This window comes from Mastigoproctus giganteus, chromosome 3 (assembly GCF_048544385.1).
Source record: "Mastigoproctus giganteus isolate SK-2022 chromosome 3, ASM4854438v1, whole genome shotgun sequence".
Lineage (NCBI taxonomy): Eukaryota > Metazoa > Arthropoda > Arachnida > Uropygi > Thelyphonidae > Mastigoproctus > Mastigoproctus giganteus.
In genome coordinates this window covers 224,426,054-224,447,287 of record NC_143577.1, presented here as the reverse complement: position 1 = coordinate 224,447,287, position 21,234 = coordinate 224,426,054, and the positions used below count along the sequence as shown (strand labels likewise).

At 39.1% G+C, this 21,234-nt stretch overlaps 1 protein-coding gene across 3 annotated transcripts in view; it reads left to right on the top strand.

Annotated features, from left to right (window-relative positions):
* LOC150088787 (uncharacterized) overlaps positions 1-21,234 on the top strand; it is a 127,115-nt gene that overhangs the window by 83,386 nt on the left and 22,495 nt on the right. For all 3 annotated transcript variants that reach the window (XM_090369654.1, XM_090369655.1, XM_090369656.1), the window contains 3 exons: positions 5,905-6,056; positions 8,157-8,222; positions 19,450-19,569. In XM_090369654.1, the coding sequence (XP_090225780.1) occupies positions 5,905-6,056; positions 8,157-8,222; positions 19,450-19,569 (338 nt within the window). The remainder of the gene's footprint in view (positions 1-5,904; positions 6,057-8,156; positions 8,223-19,449; positions 19,570-21,234) is intronic.

Genomic DNA, 21,234 nt, shown 5'->3' with positions numbered 1-21,234 from the left:
GTCTTGAATCTAAGTAACAAACAACTGTCCAATGAGCAGCTGAGTGTTTTATCAAACGGTATGAAATTCGCCGTTATACCATCGAAACCTCCCATCACACAGCTCGCTATGGGCATAGAAGCCAGTATTACCAACCTTCCCGAAGAAACTGCCAACGAGATCCGATTCAAGACTGCCGCAGTCCTCCGCAACACTCGAAAAACGTGCTCAAACCTCAACCACCGCCAACGTGCCGCCCTGTCATCTATAAGAAAAGACAACTCCATCGTTGTACTTCCTGCTGATAAAGGGCGCCGGACTGTTGTGCTGGACCGATCAGCCTACCGAGAGAAAGCCTTGGCCCTATTACTCGATCCTAACGTATATGAACCTCTACCTGATCCTCCCGTTAAAGTCTTGAAACGTCTGGAAGCAAATGTTAATAAACTTGTCCACGCATGGCTTAAAGATAAGAAGATCCCGACCGCGACTCACCATCTTCTGCGTGCTACTGGCTGCCAACTACCACAATTCTACGGATTACCAAAGATCCATAAACCGGGTATTCCTCTCAGACCTATAGTGTCTTGCTGCAGTGCCCCAACGTATGAACTGTCCAAACACATCGCGAGCCTCCTCTCGCCTCTTATAGGTAATACATCTCACACCGTTAAAAACAGCAGTGAATTCATTAACACCATTAAGGACATTTCAATCCCTGATAACTCTGTCATGGCATCATTTGACGTGGTTTCTTTATTCACCTCGATTCCCGTCCAACAGGCCGTGCACTGCGCCAGAAGGCTCCTTGAGAGCGACTTAAGCCTCCAATCCAGGACGTCACTATCCACTGATGACATCTGTACCGCCCTCAACCTATGCCTCTCTAGCAGCATCTTCACCTTTGAAGACTCACTCTACAAACAAGTACATGGCACTGCTATGGGTGCCCCTGTCAGTTCCGTAGTAGCTAACATCGCCATGGAAGATCTGGAGAAGCAGATACACCAGAACCCACCTACACCTATTACAACGTGGTGTAGATATGTCGACGATATTTTTACCATAATACCACGTGGTTCTGAAACGGTACTACTAGAATACCTCAACTCTCTATCCAATTTCATCAAGTTTACCGTAGAATCAGAGGTGGACGGTTCGCTCCCGTTTCTGGACGTGCTAGTGCATCGCGTAGGCCCACATCTAGAGACCTCAGTATACCGCAAACCCATGTGGTGCGGTCAATTCACCAACTACGGGTCCGGCCACGCTCCAAGCCATCTCAGTAGCACTGCCCGCACCCTGTTCTCCAGGGCCTGGAGCCATTCCAGCACCGACACAATTAGACGTAACGAGATCTCCCGTGTGAAGGCGGACTTAACCAGATGCGGTTATCCATCCCATGTACTAAACAGATGCTTGTTACAGGCACAAGAACTTACTTCCAACCCAAGACCTCCGAAGCAAGTCGGCATATCATCCGCCTACATTCCGTATTATCCAGGAGTGTCAGGACGTATCTCGAAGATCCTGAGAAGTTACAACATAAAATGTGTACAATTACCAGGTAGGAACCTACGTTCACTTGTCTCCAGTGTGAAGACCCCTGTCACACCTGTCTTACGCAGCAATGTAGTGTACCGTATCACCTGTAGGGCCTGTAACAGTTGCTACGTAGGTGAGACATCGAGACGTCTCCAGGATCGCCTCACGGAACACGACAGAGCAATCCGGCTTGCCGAAACTGACCAGTCCGCGCTTGCAGAACATTTTTGGGCTACCAACCACGATCTTGACCCCAAGCGCGACTTTGAGATAGTGGACCACGCGCGACACTTTCGCCACCGCCTATGGCTAGAGTCACTAAACATAATGAACAACCCTAAGGCATTAAATCGCCAGAAAGGCATGCGTATACATCCAATCCTGGAGACAACCGTTTTATTGATGGATGATCACTGGCGCAAGGCAGCACACGTCCGTGCTACAACAATGACGAATGAGTAACGTGCCACAGTTTGCTTGTAATGTATTTAAAAATTCTGTCAGTTGAGAAAGGGACACGAGTTCCGAAAGCTTCTGGAAATATTTTATTTTATTTTATTTTACTGGGTATACTTTAAATAAATATCTGTTGAACTGAAAGGTCTTGGGCAGGACACATAGCTCGAAGACATGATGACAGATGGGCTAAGAAATTAACAGTATGGCATTCAAGAGGAGCTAAAAGAAAACCTGGAAGACAACAATGGATGGCCATTGTACAAAACAGAAGGAAATGGAAAGTTGCTGGAGAGGCCTTCATCCTGCAGTGGATTGAAAATGGCTGATGATGATATTCTGACACTTAAAATTGACATTTTCAGTCACTCATTCAATCACACACATTGACATTTACTCGACATAGCATTCTGAAAATAGACTACGCACACACTTTTTTTTTTGTACAGGCTAAGTTTACACGAAGTCCTGCCCACAACTACCATTGATTCTTTGTCATAGGACACAACAAACGTACACATTTACTCATATATTTATAGATCCCTATCACGCACTCTTACATTATTTAACATATATAGACAACTCACATGTGGTCGGTCAAAAGCTAACGAGCACATGGTGAGTGTATGTGCTTGTTAGCTCACCACAAAACAAATATATACATTTATTCGCACATTTAAAAATCCGTAACATGCACACTTATACAATTTAACATGCCTGCATACGGATCACATGTGGGGACAACAAACAAACACATGCACATATCATATTCTCAACTTACTGTTACTCAATCAGTTGTATTAGACCGTGCACACTAGCCTATGGCAAGGAACACAAAGAGACAGGGCCCAAGATCAATTTGTGCAGTTATTTTGGTGACGTTCAGGTCAAGATTGAGGAAACGCAAGTATTTTTAGACATCTAAGATTTTTCACTTAGTGCGGAGTTACGTCACAGGCAAGGTTTGTATGGTTGCAGTAAGAAACAGGCCTGACGTAGCCGAGTGGTTAGGAGCGAGGGTGCTTAGCACGCGTTCCTTGAGTGGACCGGGGTTCAAGCCAGTGACTACTAAATACGATAAATATTTGTATTGACAATTTATTGTAAACTCTACTGACTTGGTTGTCGTGCGGGAGTATAAACAGAAAATTAATTCTTTGCCTGGTCACGAAGACCTAATAGGCGAAACAGACGCTGAACTGGTAAAGAAAATGTTTTCCGATGTCCCTATCCCATATCTCTCTCTATTCAGCAGCTATTTAGTCCTCCGCTCCCACAACACACTTCAACAGGTTCCTCAGGATGGAATACTAGCGCCTGAAATGGCTCAACTGGAGGACTGGCAACCAATACACCATTTTTTAGAGCCCAACTCTACATAAATCTCGAAGTCACCCCATGGAAACAACAGATTGTGGCAGCAAACCTTCCTACACTTGCCAGACTAATCACAAGGCAACTCGACACCCCTGACATTACTGATCTGATAAAAACTCCCCGCACTGCAAGAAGAAATCAAATTGACCCAAGGCTCCCACGCAGAATCTGTTTCAACAACCTGAAAGGCTTGAGAAGATTGTTCTCAGGAAACACGGTAGATTTGATCAACAATCTAGCCATCGACCTGGATAAATTCTGCCAACAGCATATATACAGATGCCAATTAGCTAACGGACACATATACAAACTTAGTTATGACAGACCAACCGAAGGAAAATTGCCACGACAATTCTTCCCATGACACGATGAATGTAAAATAAAATAAAGTGAAGCCGTCACTGGTCCCCTCGCTTGGCATCTATTAGTCCAAAGACGCCTGGCTGTGAGCACTAAGACAGTCAAGATTGAAGAGATACCAAGGGCAACAACCGGTGATGGACTGCCTCAATCCTTTATATTTTTGTACATATTTCTCATGTTTTTGTAATTTACAGCACTTTTGATAAAATAATATCCTTTAATTTGGGACATTTCGGTATTCCACAATTTTCAAGTATGTAAAGTAATAAACACTGTAAGCTCTGTACCTTTCAGGTTACATGTTCCAAGCATACATGTTCCATGTAACCGCCGGAAACATGTCCCTGCCTTAACTTCTGAATGTAAATATCACCCCCAGGGGGTGGCTCTTCAGCAGAGAAATAAACAGGTTTAATAAATAAATAAATTAATTAATTATTTGCTGGATTGAATCACGTTTAGCTCTGCTTCTGGCTAGGGTTGCTCTAGTACTAGATGCCTGCACCATAAATGATGACTGGGAGGAAGATTGGCTTATAAATAAGAGCAAGGGTTCTCCTTTTGAGTCCCCAGTTGGCATAGCTAATTCTTGCTGTCATGCCAGTGTAATTTCTCGCTTCCTAACAATATACATAAGGTGGGGGTAGAAGGTTAGCTTTGATCAAATATTATGCCTAGGTATTTAAGTTCGGTAACCAGAGTTACTGTTTTTCCCACAATTTTAATTTGAGGTGATCTTCTTATGTTCAGGTTGCCTTTTAGGAGTATTGATTTAGTTTTTTTTATTATTATTTGATATTGCAATTTTGTGGGTTTTTATCTATTCCTGCAGTGCTAAGTTGGTATGCTGTTCTAATAATTGTCGGGTTTTGGCCTTCACAAGAAAGACAAGATAATCTGCAAACTCGACTGTAGGAACGATGTTTATTCCCAGGAGTTCATCTAGGACTAGGTTCCCAAAGCAGGGACCCAGAACCGAACCCTGGTGGCATTCTTTCGACACTCTTCGCGTCATACATTGGTATCTGGTCTTGACTGTCACCTGCCTATCACTGAGGTAGTCCTGTATGCATCTATACAGGTTGCATGTATATAGTGGATCGTAAAACCCCCTGAATTTCTTACGGTACATTTAATGCACTTTAATTAATAAAATTAAGCGGAATCTTAAAAAAATGAAGGTGCCATCATCAAGAAGTTGCATTATCAATAGCATCAGTGCACGACATTTAGCCTCGTGGTCTGACTTGATAACTAAAAACAACCAACCAGTCTATAAGGTAAAAAAAAAACGGCACTGTATGTCATTCACAAAATGTTTTCGTGTCTTATCCACCTGCACAATAATAAAATTTACAGAGAGGATCTAAGTATATGGTCCGTCATATGAGAGAAAATTAATTATGGGATTATTAAATAACGAACTCCTCTGACTCTATTGGCCCTCCCTGAAAAAATAGAATAATTTTAAAATAACGAATAACAGTTTTTTCTTTCTTTCTTTTCTTTTTTCTTTTTTTTTTTTTTTTTTTTGTTATATCACGCTGAAAGCAATCAAAAGTTTACAGTACAACAGGAATTGCATTCACTGAGTAGCACACAAAGAGATTCGAGATGACACCCTTATTGGTGAAAGTTTTGTTTTGTGTGAAAGGTAACGTAGTTGCTTACAAATGTTTCTACATTACGCAGAGAAAGGTTGCAATATTTATTGTTTCAGCAGAGCATAATTAAGTGTCACAATTGCTGGAACAACAGCTCTAGCAAAAATATGCAAGATCATCCACTGGGCCTGCAATACTTCCAAGAGCTCCCAAAATTTTCAGATTATATAAAAATGAAAAACAGAAAACTGCTAAATCACGCTTAATAATTTGTTTAATTTAATTACTTTACAAAACCTTTTTATTATAAAAATACATCCAGAAATGTTGAAGACCTAAGATTACATTATTGCACCTATACATTTTATATAGTTGAAATATTTTTCTATAGATCTATCTTGTGGGCTTCCGACTACAAAGAAAAGCATATGCACTCGTATGTACTTTCCTTTTAAAATTACATTTAAAATGTTTTTTTTTTCCCGACTTGTATATCAGACAAAATTAAGCCCACCATTAGCTTGTTTAGGCATGTATAACATCAGTATCAACAAGCACTAAACTCAGTCGTTTATTGCAGTTTTCGAAAATCAAGACAAGATAGTTCTAATAATGCAGTATGCCAGTGGAGGGGAACTGTACGATTACTTGGGAGACAGAAAACATTTATCAGAATTGGAGGCACGTCGTGTTTTTAGGCAGATAGTTGCAGCTATTTACTATTGTCACAAGGTAAGTGCTCTTTAGTCTGCTGTGTATTTGTAATTTACTAGAACTAAACGTGTTTTCTTATATCATTCTAAGGCAGACGTGTCAAACTTAATTCGGCATTCAGACCAAATTCTTGTGATTGACTGTGGACTGTAGGATAAATTATTAAATTACTATACTAGGGTTACCCGTAAATGATTACATTAACCCGTATCCGTGTCTGTAAATTGCGTGTGTTCTCTGGTCGATTTGCCTGTTTGCTGGACGAAAAAACCTCAGTTTCTGAGGGGAAAAACCTTGCTATCTACGCCTGAGACCGACTAACTCAGCCACGGAGTGAAAAAAGCCCACTAAAGTTCCTCGCGTCATCGACGGGTTCGAACCCGGGCCTTTTCCACCCGGTGTGGGGAGGACGGTGACGATACCACTGTGCTACCCACGCAGACTGTGGACCGTAGGATAAGAAAAAGATAAAACTAAAAAAATATATGGTCATTATTTATTTTATTCTAGACATGTTGGACAGACAACTTTTGTAATCGAGACCCGCTAACATTAGTAAAATCGGACAAATGCTAACTTATTGTGATTTTCTCTTGTAGAGAATGTGTCCCCATTTTGAATTTAAACCAAATAAAAATAGAATAAATGTAAGATATTAAGAAATATTAAATTTTTGAAATATTATATTTTAAGCCAAGAAATCTCTTACCTGAAATGTTTTTTCAGGAATAACTGCATCCAGGTAAGGTGTAATCAGAATAGATGGAAACAGTATTAAAAGACCTGTTTAAAGATAGATGAACCTTGCAACAGGACAAAGGAATGAAAGCAAGCTCTGACCCTAGGGTCAGAGCTTGCTTTCATTCCTTTGTCCTGTTGCAAATAAAAAACATTATAAATTACCGATTATTTGCTGTTTTCCCGGAAGCGTTGTTTTTATGCAAATTAATCTATCAATATTTGGTTCCAGTTATTGTTGTTTTATAGTCTTTTTACTTTATTTTACAACTATATTTCTAATTTTATAAGTATTATTAGAATCTTGTGCGGCTGGATTGATTTAATACACAGGCCGAATCCGGCTCACGTATGTTTGTCATCACTGTTCTAAGTTTCATGACCAACACCATCTAGGAACGAAAAGAAGAGAGGGAGGGAGCTAAGGTAACTAACTTCACATCTGATTACGCTGCCCGTTATTTCTAAATATTTTAAGACAAATGATTTCAAAAAGATGTAATAGTTGAACAACATACAGGGTGTTTCAAAACTATTGCAAAAATTCTAGGACGTATTATAGGGAACAAAATAAGAATATAATTATAATAAATGTGTCCAATTCTGGACAGTTATGGAGCTATGGCTGTTTATATGAAAATTTTTAAAAATAGCTATGGAGTTTTGAATAGCAAAAAATAATAAAAAATTATGAATAGGCAAACACGTCTTTAGCATGAATAAACATTTTATAGGTACGTGTCATTATTTTTATAATTTTTTAGCATTGAAAATTCTGCAGCCATTTTTCAGAATTCAAAAACACCCCGGTTTCGATGCATTTTTATCTGTTTTTCTTATTTTGTACCAAAGAGTGTTCCAGGTTTTGCACATACTCTTGAAACATCCTATATACAAGGTTTCTGTGGAATGTACGACATTTTGTATATTAATAACCAATAATGTAAAGCATATTTAACTTTTGTGCAACTCCTGTCATTAATAATACACTGTAGAATATAATGCTATTAGAGCCATTGGTTCATTTAGGAAGAAATGTGCATTTAAAACTGTTTAAACTTGACAATTTGGGTTTATAAAGACAGTGACATTGTCAAAGTTTCCAAGTACTGTACCTGATTGCTTCAGTTTCCGAACTCTTTATTGCGATGTCAGATTAGCTAAAATATTTTACACAAAGAACCTGTATTATAAAAGTAAAAATTAAAAATAACTTTAGTTTACTTATCCAAATACTATGTTTGCATTACCATTGCAAATACCTACTGATCATTTGACGCAATTTAGAAGTTTATATAACTATTAAATTAACAAAAATTCCTAGTTCATTTTTCACAGAAACTATTTTTTATTTACTTATATATTTATTATCCCTTTCAGAATAAGATTTGCCATAGGGACCTGAAACTAGAAAACATTCTTTTGGATGAAAAGGGCAATGCAAAAGTAAGTATGATTAGAGAACTTTGTTACTAATAATCTGGACAATTATTATCAGTTTCTAAATTAGTTTTGTCCACGTAGGAAGTTGGCGGTTGTTGACGTTTCGTGTGAAAACACTGACCGAATATTCTCCATACCTTCATAAATTCTATTGGGGTTGTTTCCTGTCGTGTTTCTTCTAAAATGAAGCCTTCGGATTTTATTTTTTAAAGGAAAATTTGACAAAGTGGGTAATTATAAAAAGTAAATAAGTTGGTGAAATTTCAGTTGCGTTCTTCGTACTTTAAATTATTATATGGCTCCAAACACTTGGATACTAATTCTTAAAGATGTTGCAGGTGACTTGTCTACAATTAGGTTTTGGGTACATTGTAACGCTTAGAAAACTCCGATTTATATCTGATCCTGAACATTTCTGATTTATATCTGAAGGGTTTAGAACATTTCAAACAAATCGGCTAGTGTTTATTAGTATCAATAACTGAAAGATACTGACAATTTTAAAAGTACAAAATTTACTTCACAAGGCTTCAATCTCTTCTCCCACTTCTCCAGCCTATAATCTAATTTTAAATCTCTTATCCGTCTCCCAACCCTCTGTATAAAAATAAAATCCTGCTCCTGATGTAAATTCAAGCCATAAAATGAACACCTATAGAAATAGTTCCGAATTTACGAAGGGCAGCCACAATTAAAGTGGATGATTATTTTTCAGATCACATAACATCGCGAATAAAATAAGCTGTCTTTGGGATCGGGTTATATTAGTATCTTAATTTTTTAAAACAAATTTTCACCAAAATGAAAATCGCCTCATTTTTATATATTTAAGTATTATTTTAAAAATCATTTTTGTTCGTATTATAAACGTAAAAGTAAAAACCGCCATCTTGTTTTGAGATGGCAGATTCAATTAAAATTTTATTGGAATGTATGCACAAAGGTTCTAAATGGTGGCCATCGTGTTTCTTGGTAGCGACTGATATTAATAAATACCCCTCATCAGAATACCCTACATTACCCTCTTCCCCACCATGTAATAAATATTTGTTCTGAATTGAACTGTGAACGCAGGTGTTCTAAATTGATAATGCTAATAATTTAATGCAGCCATCTTATTTCAATATGGTAGGTGTAGATAAAATTACTCCAGTAGAGACCAAACAAATATTTAATAGTTAAGAAGGAGGACACAGACACTGATCCCATATTCTTAAAGTCAGAGTTGTAGTTATCTAATGGCAACCCACCTATTTATTCTAGCAGAAACTAAGCACATGTCTTGGCTTGTATTCCACACGATTAGAGGCGCCTCCGTAGCCAGGTGGGAAGGAGCAGCAGTGCGTAGCACACGCTTCTTGATTAGACCGGGGTTCGAGCCCGTCACCACCAAATACGGAGGATGCGGAAAGGTCAGGGAATGACCACCGCATATCTCGGAGCAATATGGCCTTAGTTGCTAATGCTCCTAAAAACTAAAATAACAACAACAACAACCACACGATTAGACAGCGCTTAGCTTTATTGTCATTAATAAAAACGCGCTAGCCGAGTGGTCTGGCCCGTGGTTGCATTCTTTGAGTGGCTACGGTTCAAGCCCACATGACTGTTAAATGCAGTGATGTTTCTGGTATTCTCTCTCTGTCTTGTGAACTCTGACCGTGCGGTCGTTATGGATTATAAACAGAAAATTTATTTATTTATTATATACACTGTATATGGAGAAATGTTAGGAATATATATATTCGGCTGATGATGGTGTCAGCTTGCTTAATTGCATCATTTGCCATTGCCTATCCCGTGGGTGAACAGAGTATTTCTTTGGCTATGTACAGCTGCAATTCCACAATATGACAATGCCTTTCTCTGGGCTATTTACGAACTACAATTACTTCTTTGTTGCAAGCTCTGTGTTAGCGTAAAAAGCAGGTAGAAGTAAAAAACGAGGCAACTGTCTCAAGCCCAGTTTTAGAGCAGCGTTTCTCACGAAATAAAGGTCAGAGTAGGGAGAGCTAAATTTTAAGAGCCGAAATCATTACCCCGTGTATTGCCGCTGCCCAGTGAAAAGGTGATGGAGAAGAGGGGCTTTCCTTGATCCACCTGAGATCCGCTAACTATAGCCTCGATCAAAGAGGCCTTGAAGAATTCATCCAGTCTCCGACGGGATTAGAACCAAATCTATATACTGTAAAAGTATATCAGTATATACTTGAATATAATAAGAATATAACATTACATGTTTACATTCACTGAATATACGCCCCTGTACTCAAAAAGCTATTCTTGCTGTTTTGAGAACATGCTTCTCCCTCCTCCTTTCTACGAAATGCCACTTCTCTCTAGCGTGCGTCATGTGTCTCCTTCCGTCTGAAAACTTTTCATGGCAACTAGTTTCAAGCTAGATTCTCAGGTTGTGGCAATTATTTTGTCCAGTTGTCACATTTTCTGCATTACTTATTGTATCCCTAATCCCCGCATTGGATGGGCGGGTGAGTTTCAGTTCACATCGCCCTTGTAAGGCGGATACATCAATAGGAATCTCACATGTGTATTATGTAAAAAAAATAAAAATGAAAAATAAAATAAATTTTCTATTTATACTCCTGATTCTGAAAAGCAGGGTCAGAGCGGTTTCAGGTACTTTATGTGTTATATTTATGTTTTAAGTCACTCTTCCTCTCTGCCTGTGGGAGTTAGAATTCGCTTAGTACTTTTCGTTTTCTGCAGTAGCTTTATATAGATCCTTCCTTTTTTTCACTCCGTGTCTCGTATTTATATTGCGTTTTCTGTGTGGTCTGAAGGGAATATGTGATCATTCTTGAAATTTCACGTATAATAAACAATTTAATTTTATTAACTCATCCAGTTTTACTCTGGATAATGTGTTGTAGGATTGTGGGGTGTATAAGTGTAGAAAGCACTTATACTTATATGCCCCACAGTTACAAGACGCGTCATTGAACTTTCGAAAGTAAATGATAAGAAAAAAAGAAGCAAACTCATATTCGTCATCTATTTGAAGTTTCTAGTATACTCTGTTCCGTTTTTATATAGATTTTTCGCATTGCTTATGAGTTGATTCTATTCCACACAGTACGGAGCATATTCAGAGTGTTTAAATATATATATTTCTGGGCATTTGTTATGAACATAATAATAATGACCGGGCTCCTTATCTAATGATACATCCTTTATTATTAGACCCACTTTGTCTTCTTTTAGCACATTATTTAGCGCATCTATTGTATTGCAAATTTAGCACGTCAATCTCACATATGCTGCTTATATATGAACGAGAGATATTCAAAAATTAATGGACATAAGGTAAAAAAAAAAAAATACAATTAGTTATAATTTACTGGCGTAGAACTAATATTCACCTAAGTACGCGTAAATGCCCAGTGGTCCCTTAATTCACAAGCGTTTGGCGTAGCAATAGCCCAAAGACGCTCAATAAATAAATAATTTATTGTAATTTAATTTTCGCCTGCAGCTCTATGGATGGCATATACTGAGTGACTACTTTATTAGGAGCACCTACCTAACTACAGCGGTTTTTTTTTTTTTTTTTGGTAGTTGTTGGCGCATAGGCTTCTGTGGCCATAATGCACCTCCCAAGGTTTTTGCAGTACTTTGATCCAAGCCCGAGGCGGGAATCGAAACCGCGACCTTTGGGTTGCCAGGCAGGCACTTTACCCACCCGGCTAGCCCGGTCGGCAACTACACACCGTTGAAAAAGACCTCAGTTTGAGTCTCGTCGATGACGAGAGGAATTTTTATGGGCCTTTTTCACAACGTGGCTGAGTTAGTCGGTCTCGGGCTAGGGTAGCATGGTTTTTTCTCTCGGAAACTCGGGTTTTTCGTACAGCAAACAGAAAGTTGACCTTAGAACACACGCAATTTATAGACAATATACACGGAGCAATACGGCCTTAGTCGCTGATGCTCCTAAACTCTACTACTACAACAACAACAGCATCTACCTAATAGGGAATAGGGCCCCATTCAGCACCCAGAACAGCCTGGATTCATCGTGGCATAGAGCCAACGAGGTGTAAGAATCGTGCCAAAGGGATGCTGGCTCATGCTGATTCAATTGTTTCCCACAGTTGCTGCACGGTACTAAGTACTATAGGTTCTAATACCTCTCGTGTTTGGGACTTTCATAAAAAAAAATTTTGATGGTTGCGAATCTCTGCTCCGAAGAGCTCGTTCCACCTCATTCAGCAGAAGCTTAGCTGGACTGAGATATGATGACTGGGCAGGCCACTGCAATAGGATGATTTCGGTCCATGTTCCTTAAACGAGATCTATATAAATCTAGCCTTGTGACATGGCGCATTATCTTGTTGGAAGAACCATTCATAGATGGATACACTGGAACTATGAAAGGACGAGCCTTGTCAGAATCAATTTCCAGATAACCTGTGGCATTCAAATGTTGCTCCACTGATACCAAGGGGCCCAATGTGCATTATCATGAGAACACTCCCCAGGCAATTACACCGCCACCGCTGGCCTGCACTATTGACACCTGGCAGGATGTGTCTATGGGTTCATGCTGTTTTCGCCATATTTCGGTCCTCTCATTAACGCGAAACACCACGAACAGGAATACATCAGACGAGGGGCAGCTTTTTTCCAAATCATCCACTGTCCAATGCTAGTGTTCTTGAATCCACTCTAACTATACCTTCTTGTTTTCTGCGTACAACAGTTGAATTCAGTTCGGTCGTCGACTGCGACACCCCATCCATAACAAGGTACGACCAGTTGTGTGCTATAAAATACCCCTTAAGTTGCTGTCACTGTTGTACTAAGTTGTTTGACTGGTGTAGCTTTTCTGTTACACTGCACAAATCTTGTCGCTCTTCTTGGTCTCTCGAATCGATCAACTGTCTCCGACCTCAAGATCGACATTTACTGGTTGTTATTTAGTTATTGTTCCAGTTTCGATACAAAGGTTCGATACCGAGACACCACTGTACGCGAAAACCACAGCAGGGTTGCAGTTTCTCAGAAACTCAAATCAATGTGGCTGGCCTCGACTACCATGCCACGTTCAAATTACCTTAAATCTTTCGTTTCGTCTTGCCCATTATCGGAGAGAATAGCGCGCGCGCGCGCACGCACGCACGCACGCACACACACACACACACACACACACGCACACACACACACACACACACACACACACACACACACACACACACACACACACGCACGCACGCACGCACACACACACACAGCATCCCTACATATATGATGCACACCTGCTGTATATACACTTTAACTGTTTACATTTTAAGTGTATGCTCTGTTATACACTTGAACTGGGCGAATGCCTGTTGTGTATATTATATGTTAAAAATAAAATAAAATAAAATATCGTAAGGTACGAACAAGTGATGCTGTACTGAAGGAGCGCTCCATTTCATTAAAAGGTTAGATATACCTAATAAAGTGACTGCTTACATTACCTGAGAACAGTATGCCCTTAAATTTTGCTATCGTTAATAAAAATATGCATAGAAGTTCATGTTACAGTAAGCTTGCGGCAAATCCGTGCTTCCCTGTAATATAGCTTAATGGCGGTTTACATCCGTGATCACCAACCTTTCGTACGGGCACATTTGAGAATTTATGGAGAGTGACGAGCACCAACCACTCAATTTGGGACAAAACATCACAATTAGTGAAGGGAAGAATTTCAAGTAGTTTGCTATACTGTACTTGTAATTTTATTCTGCCACAGAAAACAGCAACATCACGATATCGTAGCAGAGCCCACAATCCACATACAGTCACGCTGTGTTCTCGCAAGCTTCCTAGTAACGACTGGTAGGCAGTATCCCTCACCAACTGCGTAGTGCACATTATGTATGTGACACTAGCATCCCGCCAGGAAGAAAATTGCTGCTTACAAAAGTTCCGATATGCCTTAACAGATAAATAGTATTGATGCACCTTGCAAGTTTATTAGCATTAGCATTAGCATTAGTAGAGGCATTTGATGCAAGAAAGCAAGCTTATGCAGCATCAGCCAAAAAAAAAAAAAAAAAAAAAAAACCACTCCCACTTCACCCCTCTGTTCGTTCAAAATACCTGTCCGGCTGAGCCTTAAACTTATTTAGGCTATCAACTTCCACGACAAGGGATGGAAGTCTGTTCCACCAACCAACCACTCGCTGGCTAAAGGCAAATTTCCGCACGTCTATCCTACATCTGTCTTTCCTCAATTTGAATTTATGCCCTCTCAGGTGATTATTCGGAGCGAGAGGAAGAATCCCATCAGCATTGAGCATGCTCAAACCATTCAATGCTTTATACACCTCTATCAGATCACCTCGCTGATGCCTAGTCTCCAGACACTGTAATTTGCAAATCTTAAGCCTTTCTTCGTAAGAGCACCCCTTTGTTCCATTCACTAATCTTGTTGCCCTTCTCTGTACTCGTTCCAGCAGCTCTACATCCTTCTTGAAATAAGGCCTCCAGGCCTGTATACAGTACTCTAGGTGTGGCCTGACCATTGCCTTATACAAGGGAATAATCACCTCCTTATCCCTGCTAGAAAAATTCCTATATATCATTGACAATACACCATGAGCTACTCTTGCAGCCAGTCTGCACTGCTCAGAGAACTTCATATCTGCCTGCACAACCACCCCCAGGTCCCTTTCATTCTCTACCACTGTCAGTGTTGTACCACAGAGTTGATACGTTGCTCTGGGGTTGCTGTTTCCCATGTGTAGTACTTTACATTTGTCAATGTTAAACTTCATTTGCCACCTCTCAGCCCATCTGCTCAACCTTTCCAGATCCTGTTGCAGCAGCATAGTGTCAGTAGTGTCCTTGACAACCCTGCCTACCTTTGTATCGTCTGCAAACTTCGACATTAAGCTTGATATACCATCATCAATATCATTTATGAATACAGAAAACAATAATGGACCCAACACTGAGCCCTGAGGGACTCCACTAATAACATTAGTCCACGACGAGCAGTGTCCATTGATTACCACTCTCTGTCTTCTCCCCCTCAGCCACCCCTTTACCCACAGCAGCAATTTGCCTCGAATGCCACACTGCTCCAACTTGTGCAGCAGTCCTCCATGTGCAACAGAATCAAAAGCCTTTCTAAGATCCAAGTATATAATATCAAAGTTATTCCCTGCATCCAGTTCCTTTGTGACTGCATCATAGTATCCAATCAAATTGGTCAGGCAAGACTTCCCCTTAACAAAACCATGCTGTGTCCGAGCTATAACTGAAGCCTTGTCTAAATGATCCTGCAGTGCTTCTTTAACTAGTGCCTCCATTAATTTTCCTGGAACAGAAGTTAAACTCACAGGTCTATAATTGCTTGTGTCAGCTTTTGATCCTCCTTTGTGAATTGGGGTCACATTTGCACATCTCCAGTCTATGGGTACCTCCCCTGAGTCCAAGGAAGCTCTCATAATTATGGCTAAGGGTTTGCTTACTTCCTTTGCTGCCTCCTTTAATATAACTGGATAGATCCCATCCACCCCAGGTGCCTTTCTTGTGTTTATCTTCAACAATTTCTCCTCCACTTTACTCTCAGTTATTACAAGATTCTCTAGCTTACTGTTAGAGTTGAATACACCTCTGGCTTTCCCCTCGCTAAATAACTCCTCATGTGTGAATGTCGATGCAAAATATTCATTTAGTTTGTTAGCTACCTGAGCAGGATCATCAACAGTTGACCCATCGATATCAAGTGGACCAATCTGATTCATCCCCTTCCTTCTAGAGTTTACATAAGTAAAGAACTCTTTGCTGTTTTTCTTTCCATCCCTTGCCAAAGATTTCTCGTAATCTGCCTTCGCCTGCCTAACCTCCTTTGTAACTTGGTTACAGATCAACTTGTATCTATCATAGGCTTCTGTGTCATGTGTTAATTTGTATGTATCCCATGCATGTTTCTTCTCTGCCATATGCCTCATCAGTTCATCTGACATCCATTTAGGCCTAAACCTTGAACAATATTTCTTAGTTGGTATGTAAAGTCTAGTAGCTTCCAAGATAAGTTCTTTGAATGCTTCCCATTTTGCATTTACTGTTGGTAACATCATCAGTTGGTCCCACTGTATAGAATTTAAATACTGTCTCAGTCCATCGTAGTCGCCTTTACGAAAGCAATAACCCTTCCCTTTACCCCTAATGGTAGTTACCTCTTTGAGTAAATCCCACTTCAGCACACTGTGATCACTGCCACCTAGTGGTTCATTTATCTGCAGATTCTTAATGCATGAAGAATCACTGCTGATAATCAAATCAAGAGTATTCCTCCCTCTAGTTGCCTCCCGAACATGCTGATGTAGAAAACAATCATCCAATAAATCCACAAAAGCCTTGCTAGTGTGTTAGTGACCAGCCCACAAATTCCAGTCAATATCTGGGAAATTAAAATCTCCCATTATAAGAATCTCTGATTTACTGGCCCACTCTATTTCCCTGTACAGTTTCTTATTATACTCATCAGAGTCATTAGGCTTATAGCACACTCCTACTCTCAATTTTGATCTCCCAATGCTTATGTCACACCAAACTGACTCGACACTGCACTGTCCAGCGATGTCCACTGGCTTCACTTCTTTGGATTTTATGTATTTCTTAACTAATAGCATAATCCCTCCTCCCTTCCTATCCAGTCTATCTTTTCTGTAGACGTTATACTCCCCAAATTCCAGTTCTGCATTCCTTATATCTGTGTGACACCAAGTCTCTGATATCCCAACAATATCTGCCTTTGATGTTTTGAGCAATACCTCAAATTCATCAAATTTATTTACTAAACTCCTAGCATTGGTGTACACGCAAGTATACATGCACCTATTTCTATTCTTAGCTACCCTAACACAACCCATGTGTTTACTTGTACCGCAATGACTCCCAGCAGTCTCTGAAATATCCTGAATCTTGTTTTTCAGGCTTCTGCTCATTCCAATAGAAGCAGTGCAAGAATCTCTTTCACCTCTGCCAGTGGCTACTGTTAATCTATTTGTCTTTGTATCCCCCCAAGCTAGCAGTTTTCCGACCCACCTAACACTGCCTCGATAGCATCAGCAAATATTCTTGCACCCTTTCTATTTAAGTGTATCCCATCCCTGTAGAAGCAATCCCTCCTGTTAACAAGTACAGTCCAGGCTGAAAAAAATTCTACCCCTTGAGCCTTGCACAATCTTTCCAGGGCCGAATTGATCGACAAGGCTCTCATCATATACTCCCTCCTATCGTGTCTGGGCAGAATTGCAGAAACTTTCAAATTCAACCCTATTTCACGGCTTTTTTTCAACAGTGACCTGTACTTGTTAAGCAATTCTGCCGGTCTCCTACTCTTGATATCATTAGTGCCCACGTGTACAACTATATCACCTTTTGTGCCCTTAAAAGATGATATCTGCTCTACAACGTCATCAACCTTTGCCCCTGGCAGACATACCCTGGTCCTGTTCCACCTATCCTTTTTACAAAGCATGTTCCCCGTTTCCCTGACAATAGAGTCACCAACAACTACTAGTTCCTTTGGGACCAGCGCATTCTGCCTTGGGGGTTGCCGCTGTGTTTCACGATGACCAAGTGCAAGCTCTGGCGTTGATGTGGGCAGCTGAGAGCTTGATGGGCCCCTCAATTTAGTTCCTTCGAGGGCATCCACCCTGTCCTTCAAGCTCTCATATAGGCCCATAAGAACGCTGAGTTGTTGCCTGATTTCGATACACTCCTTGCATCGTGCACACACAAAGACATCCCCCATGGCAATATCATGTCCCGTACCTGATGCTCCACAAACATCATGCAAGCTGTGCATTTTAGAAGGCTGTGACTCAGAAGGCAACTGCCCCCCTCAGTTCTCCTCTGAGCCACAGCACTTCCATTAGCTTGAGCCTTTTGTTTTGCTGCTCTGGTCTGAGTCATGATTACTTTTAATTTAAATAAAATTTCAATTTCAGTTTATAACCCTAACTTATCTCCCAACACAGCTATAACGGGATATATATTTTTAGCGTCAAGTATTAATCAATCAGTCAAGTATTAATTATCTCCGAGTTCCCTTTATATAACTTCCGTATCAGTTATGTATTAATTAATTATGTTACGTTTGTAATCTAAGTTGGTATATGTATTTAGTTAAAAGTGCAATTTAAATGCCAACGAAGTTGAACAAGTTTAATAGATTTTACCGATCGCTGAAAATATTATAACGTATACTATACTAACGCTATCTAGGTTCGATATATAACGATCGTATGACAAAGACAAAGGCGGAAGTTACGAACGGTAATCTATGGACACTTAAGTATTAATTAACTTTCAAATCTCGCTGTCCCAATTCAGAATAAACCAACGATCCTTACTAGGTCTATAAGCTACTTACAAAAAATAATTTGATGTAAAAGATATTCAATAAGCGGCTAAATTTGGCTAAAAAAACTTCTCGTTCAGCGGAGTTGTAACTTGTAACACGTGGATTTGATACCTTTACCGATACTTTTATGCAATTACAAGGCCGAGTAAAGAATAAATACACCAGATTAATCAGAAATATCACAAAATAATGCTATACTACTAAATTTAAATCAAAAGTTTTAGAAAAACAATAATTTCAAATCAATAAATAAGAAAAATCCACTTAGCGGCTTTGAACACGTCTGGCCCCTACTAGCCTCGTCAGCAGATTATACTCTTATGTACGTTCCCTACCTTCATTACGAATCGCATACAATTGTATATGTTATTTCATCATGTCTTTTTCCTGCGGGCAAAGGCTTCGCGGGCACTGCGTTCCGATCACTGGTTTACACAGTGTAATAATAATATTATTATTACTACTAATAATAATAATTTACAGAAATGGCTCAAATCAATAACAGATTGATAGTCCAGATGTCCAAGCTCCTGCAGTAAGCGATCAAAACATCAACAGTGTTGCTGCTATAAAGCATATAGATTGTCATATGACTTTGAGAAGACTTGCTAATAACATGAATAAACGTTTGGGTAGGATTCATACCACAGTATGAATTTTTTAACTTTTATTAAAATACCTGAATGCCATGTTTTCCTAATTACATTTTGCAAAAAAAAAAATCAATTAATTTACTTGAAATAGCGTACTGCAAAGCATACTGTTGCTGTAACTAAGACACTAATAAATTAAATCTGAATATTAACTAATAATTTATTCACAGTTTATTTTGAACTATTTCAGATTGCTGACTTTGGACTATCCAACATGTTTGACGAGCACAGAAAACTACGAACCTTTTGTGGAAGCCCTCTGTATGCCTCTCCCGAAATTGTAAAGGGCACACCGTATCATGGACCGGAAGTAAGTCCTAAGCTTTCTGCCAAATTTCTCATTGCTGTAATTAATTTCATTATTAGTCCCGCCGCAGAACTGTGAGTTGTAGTTACACAACTCACGGTTCTGCGAATACCGAAACCCGTGAAAAGTTCACAGAGAAATCGTTTATTTTAGTTATAATCTTTATATTCGAATATAAATTGTAAAAAAGAATATAAATTAGTAGAGTTCAACTTTATTTTATCAGGAAAACAAAGAGAAAATTAAAAAATACCACCATGGTAATCATGGTGATTATTGTGCCGTCATATCATATATAAAAGTATAAAAGACAATGGTATATGTTACTTCAAACTGTCTTTAGCTACAATTTATTTCATTTTATTTATTTATTTATTTTAAACGTTTATTTAGATTACAACTTGTTATACAATAAATTTTATCTAGGTCGCAACTGATATACAAAAAATCTATTCAGATCACAATATAGTACAGTACGATTTTCACAGTTTATATTGATCAGAAGTAACAAGGGTCGAGTCAAGTGAATTGAGATGCGAGGAAATTATGATCTTGCTGAGCAAAGTATATGAAAGCAAAGCAACTATGTCAACGGAAAGGCAATATTTTCAAACATGGGTGGTGCCTTTTCCTATATGAAGACGGTTGATCAGAGAAGATTTTTAGTAACCTGCATTCGTCTTTATACAAGACCAGGAATGCGAACCTCCATGAAGAAGCAGATCAAATGAAAAATAAGTGACAAAGCAGCACCATACAATTACATGGTGAAAATTCAACGATATTTTGTGGACGAAATACAAAGATACCAATCCCAAATCCTATATCCTATAAGTGTTAATACAGCAATACCCCGCATAGCACTGATAAATGGTACCGAAACTATTCCGTGTTATGTGAAACCGTGCTGATTGAGGTATAATTATAATGGGTTTTAATTTAATGCGTACCAGAGAAACAGTCTATAAACAAATTAAAATCAATCTATAAACAATTTGCACTTGATAGCCAATTAAAAGGATTTGAAATAAAAAAATATTGCAAAATTTTTTTTAATGAAAAGGTAACATCATGAGAGACGAGAAAAAAGTTTTAAAAAAGGCAGTTGTTTATTTAGGTATTTCGATAATGAAATCTGGTGAAGTCGTCCCTTCTTTTTCTTGGCGTTCGAGTCTTTGTAGCATCGAATCCGATCTTATAAAATTTGCATTGCCGTATCTTGATTCTATGTTCAACATTCGGATCTCCATTCATAATCGCCTCGCAGACCATGTCAACCCCCCCCCCCGAAAAACTTTCTTCAATCTTCTGTTGAAAATACTTTTGGTGCCACTCCAGAATTGTTTTCCTCTTCTTCATATGCAGTTTGCTCATCAATTTCAAGGAGAGTTGCGCCATCTAAGTCACTTGCATGCGAGTCAATGCAGTCACATACATTTACAGTGTCCAAAGTTTCGAATCCCAAGTCTTTTCAGATCTTCACAATGTCTTCAGCAGTTGTCTGAACTTGCGATTCAAAACCAGTGAAATCATTTACCAAACGGGGAAAACATGCTGCCAAAAGAATGCATGTTGTTGACAATGATTTCTATCCAAGATGCAGATATATTTTCGATCGTATTTAACGGGGTAAAAAAAATGTGAAATGAAAAGTTTGAAAAGCTGTCA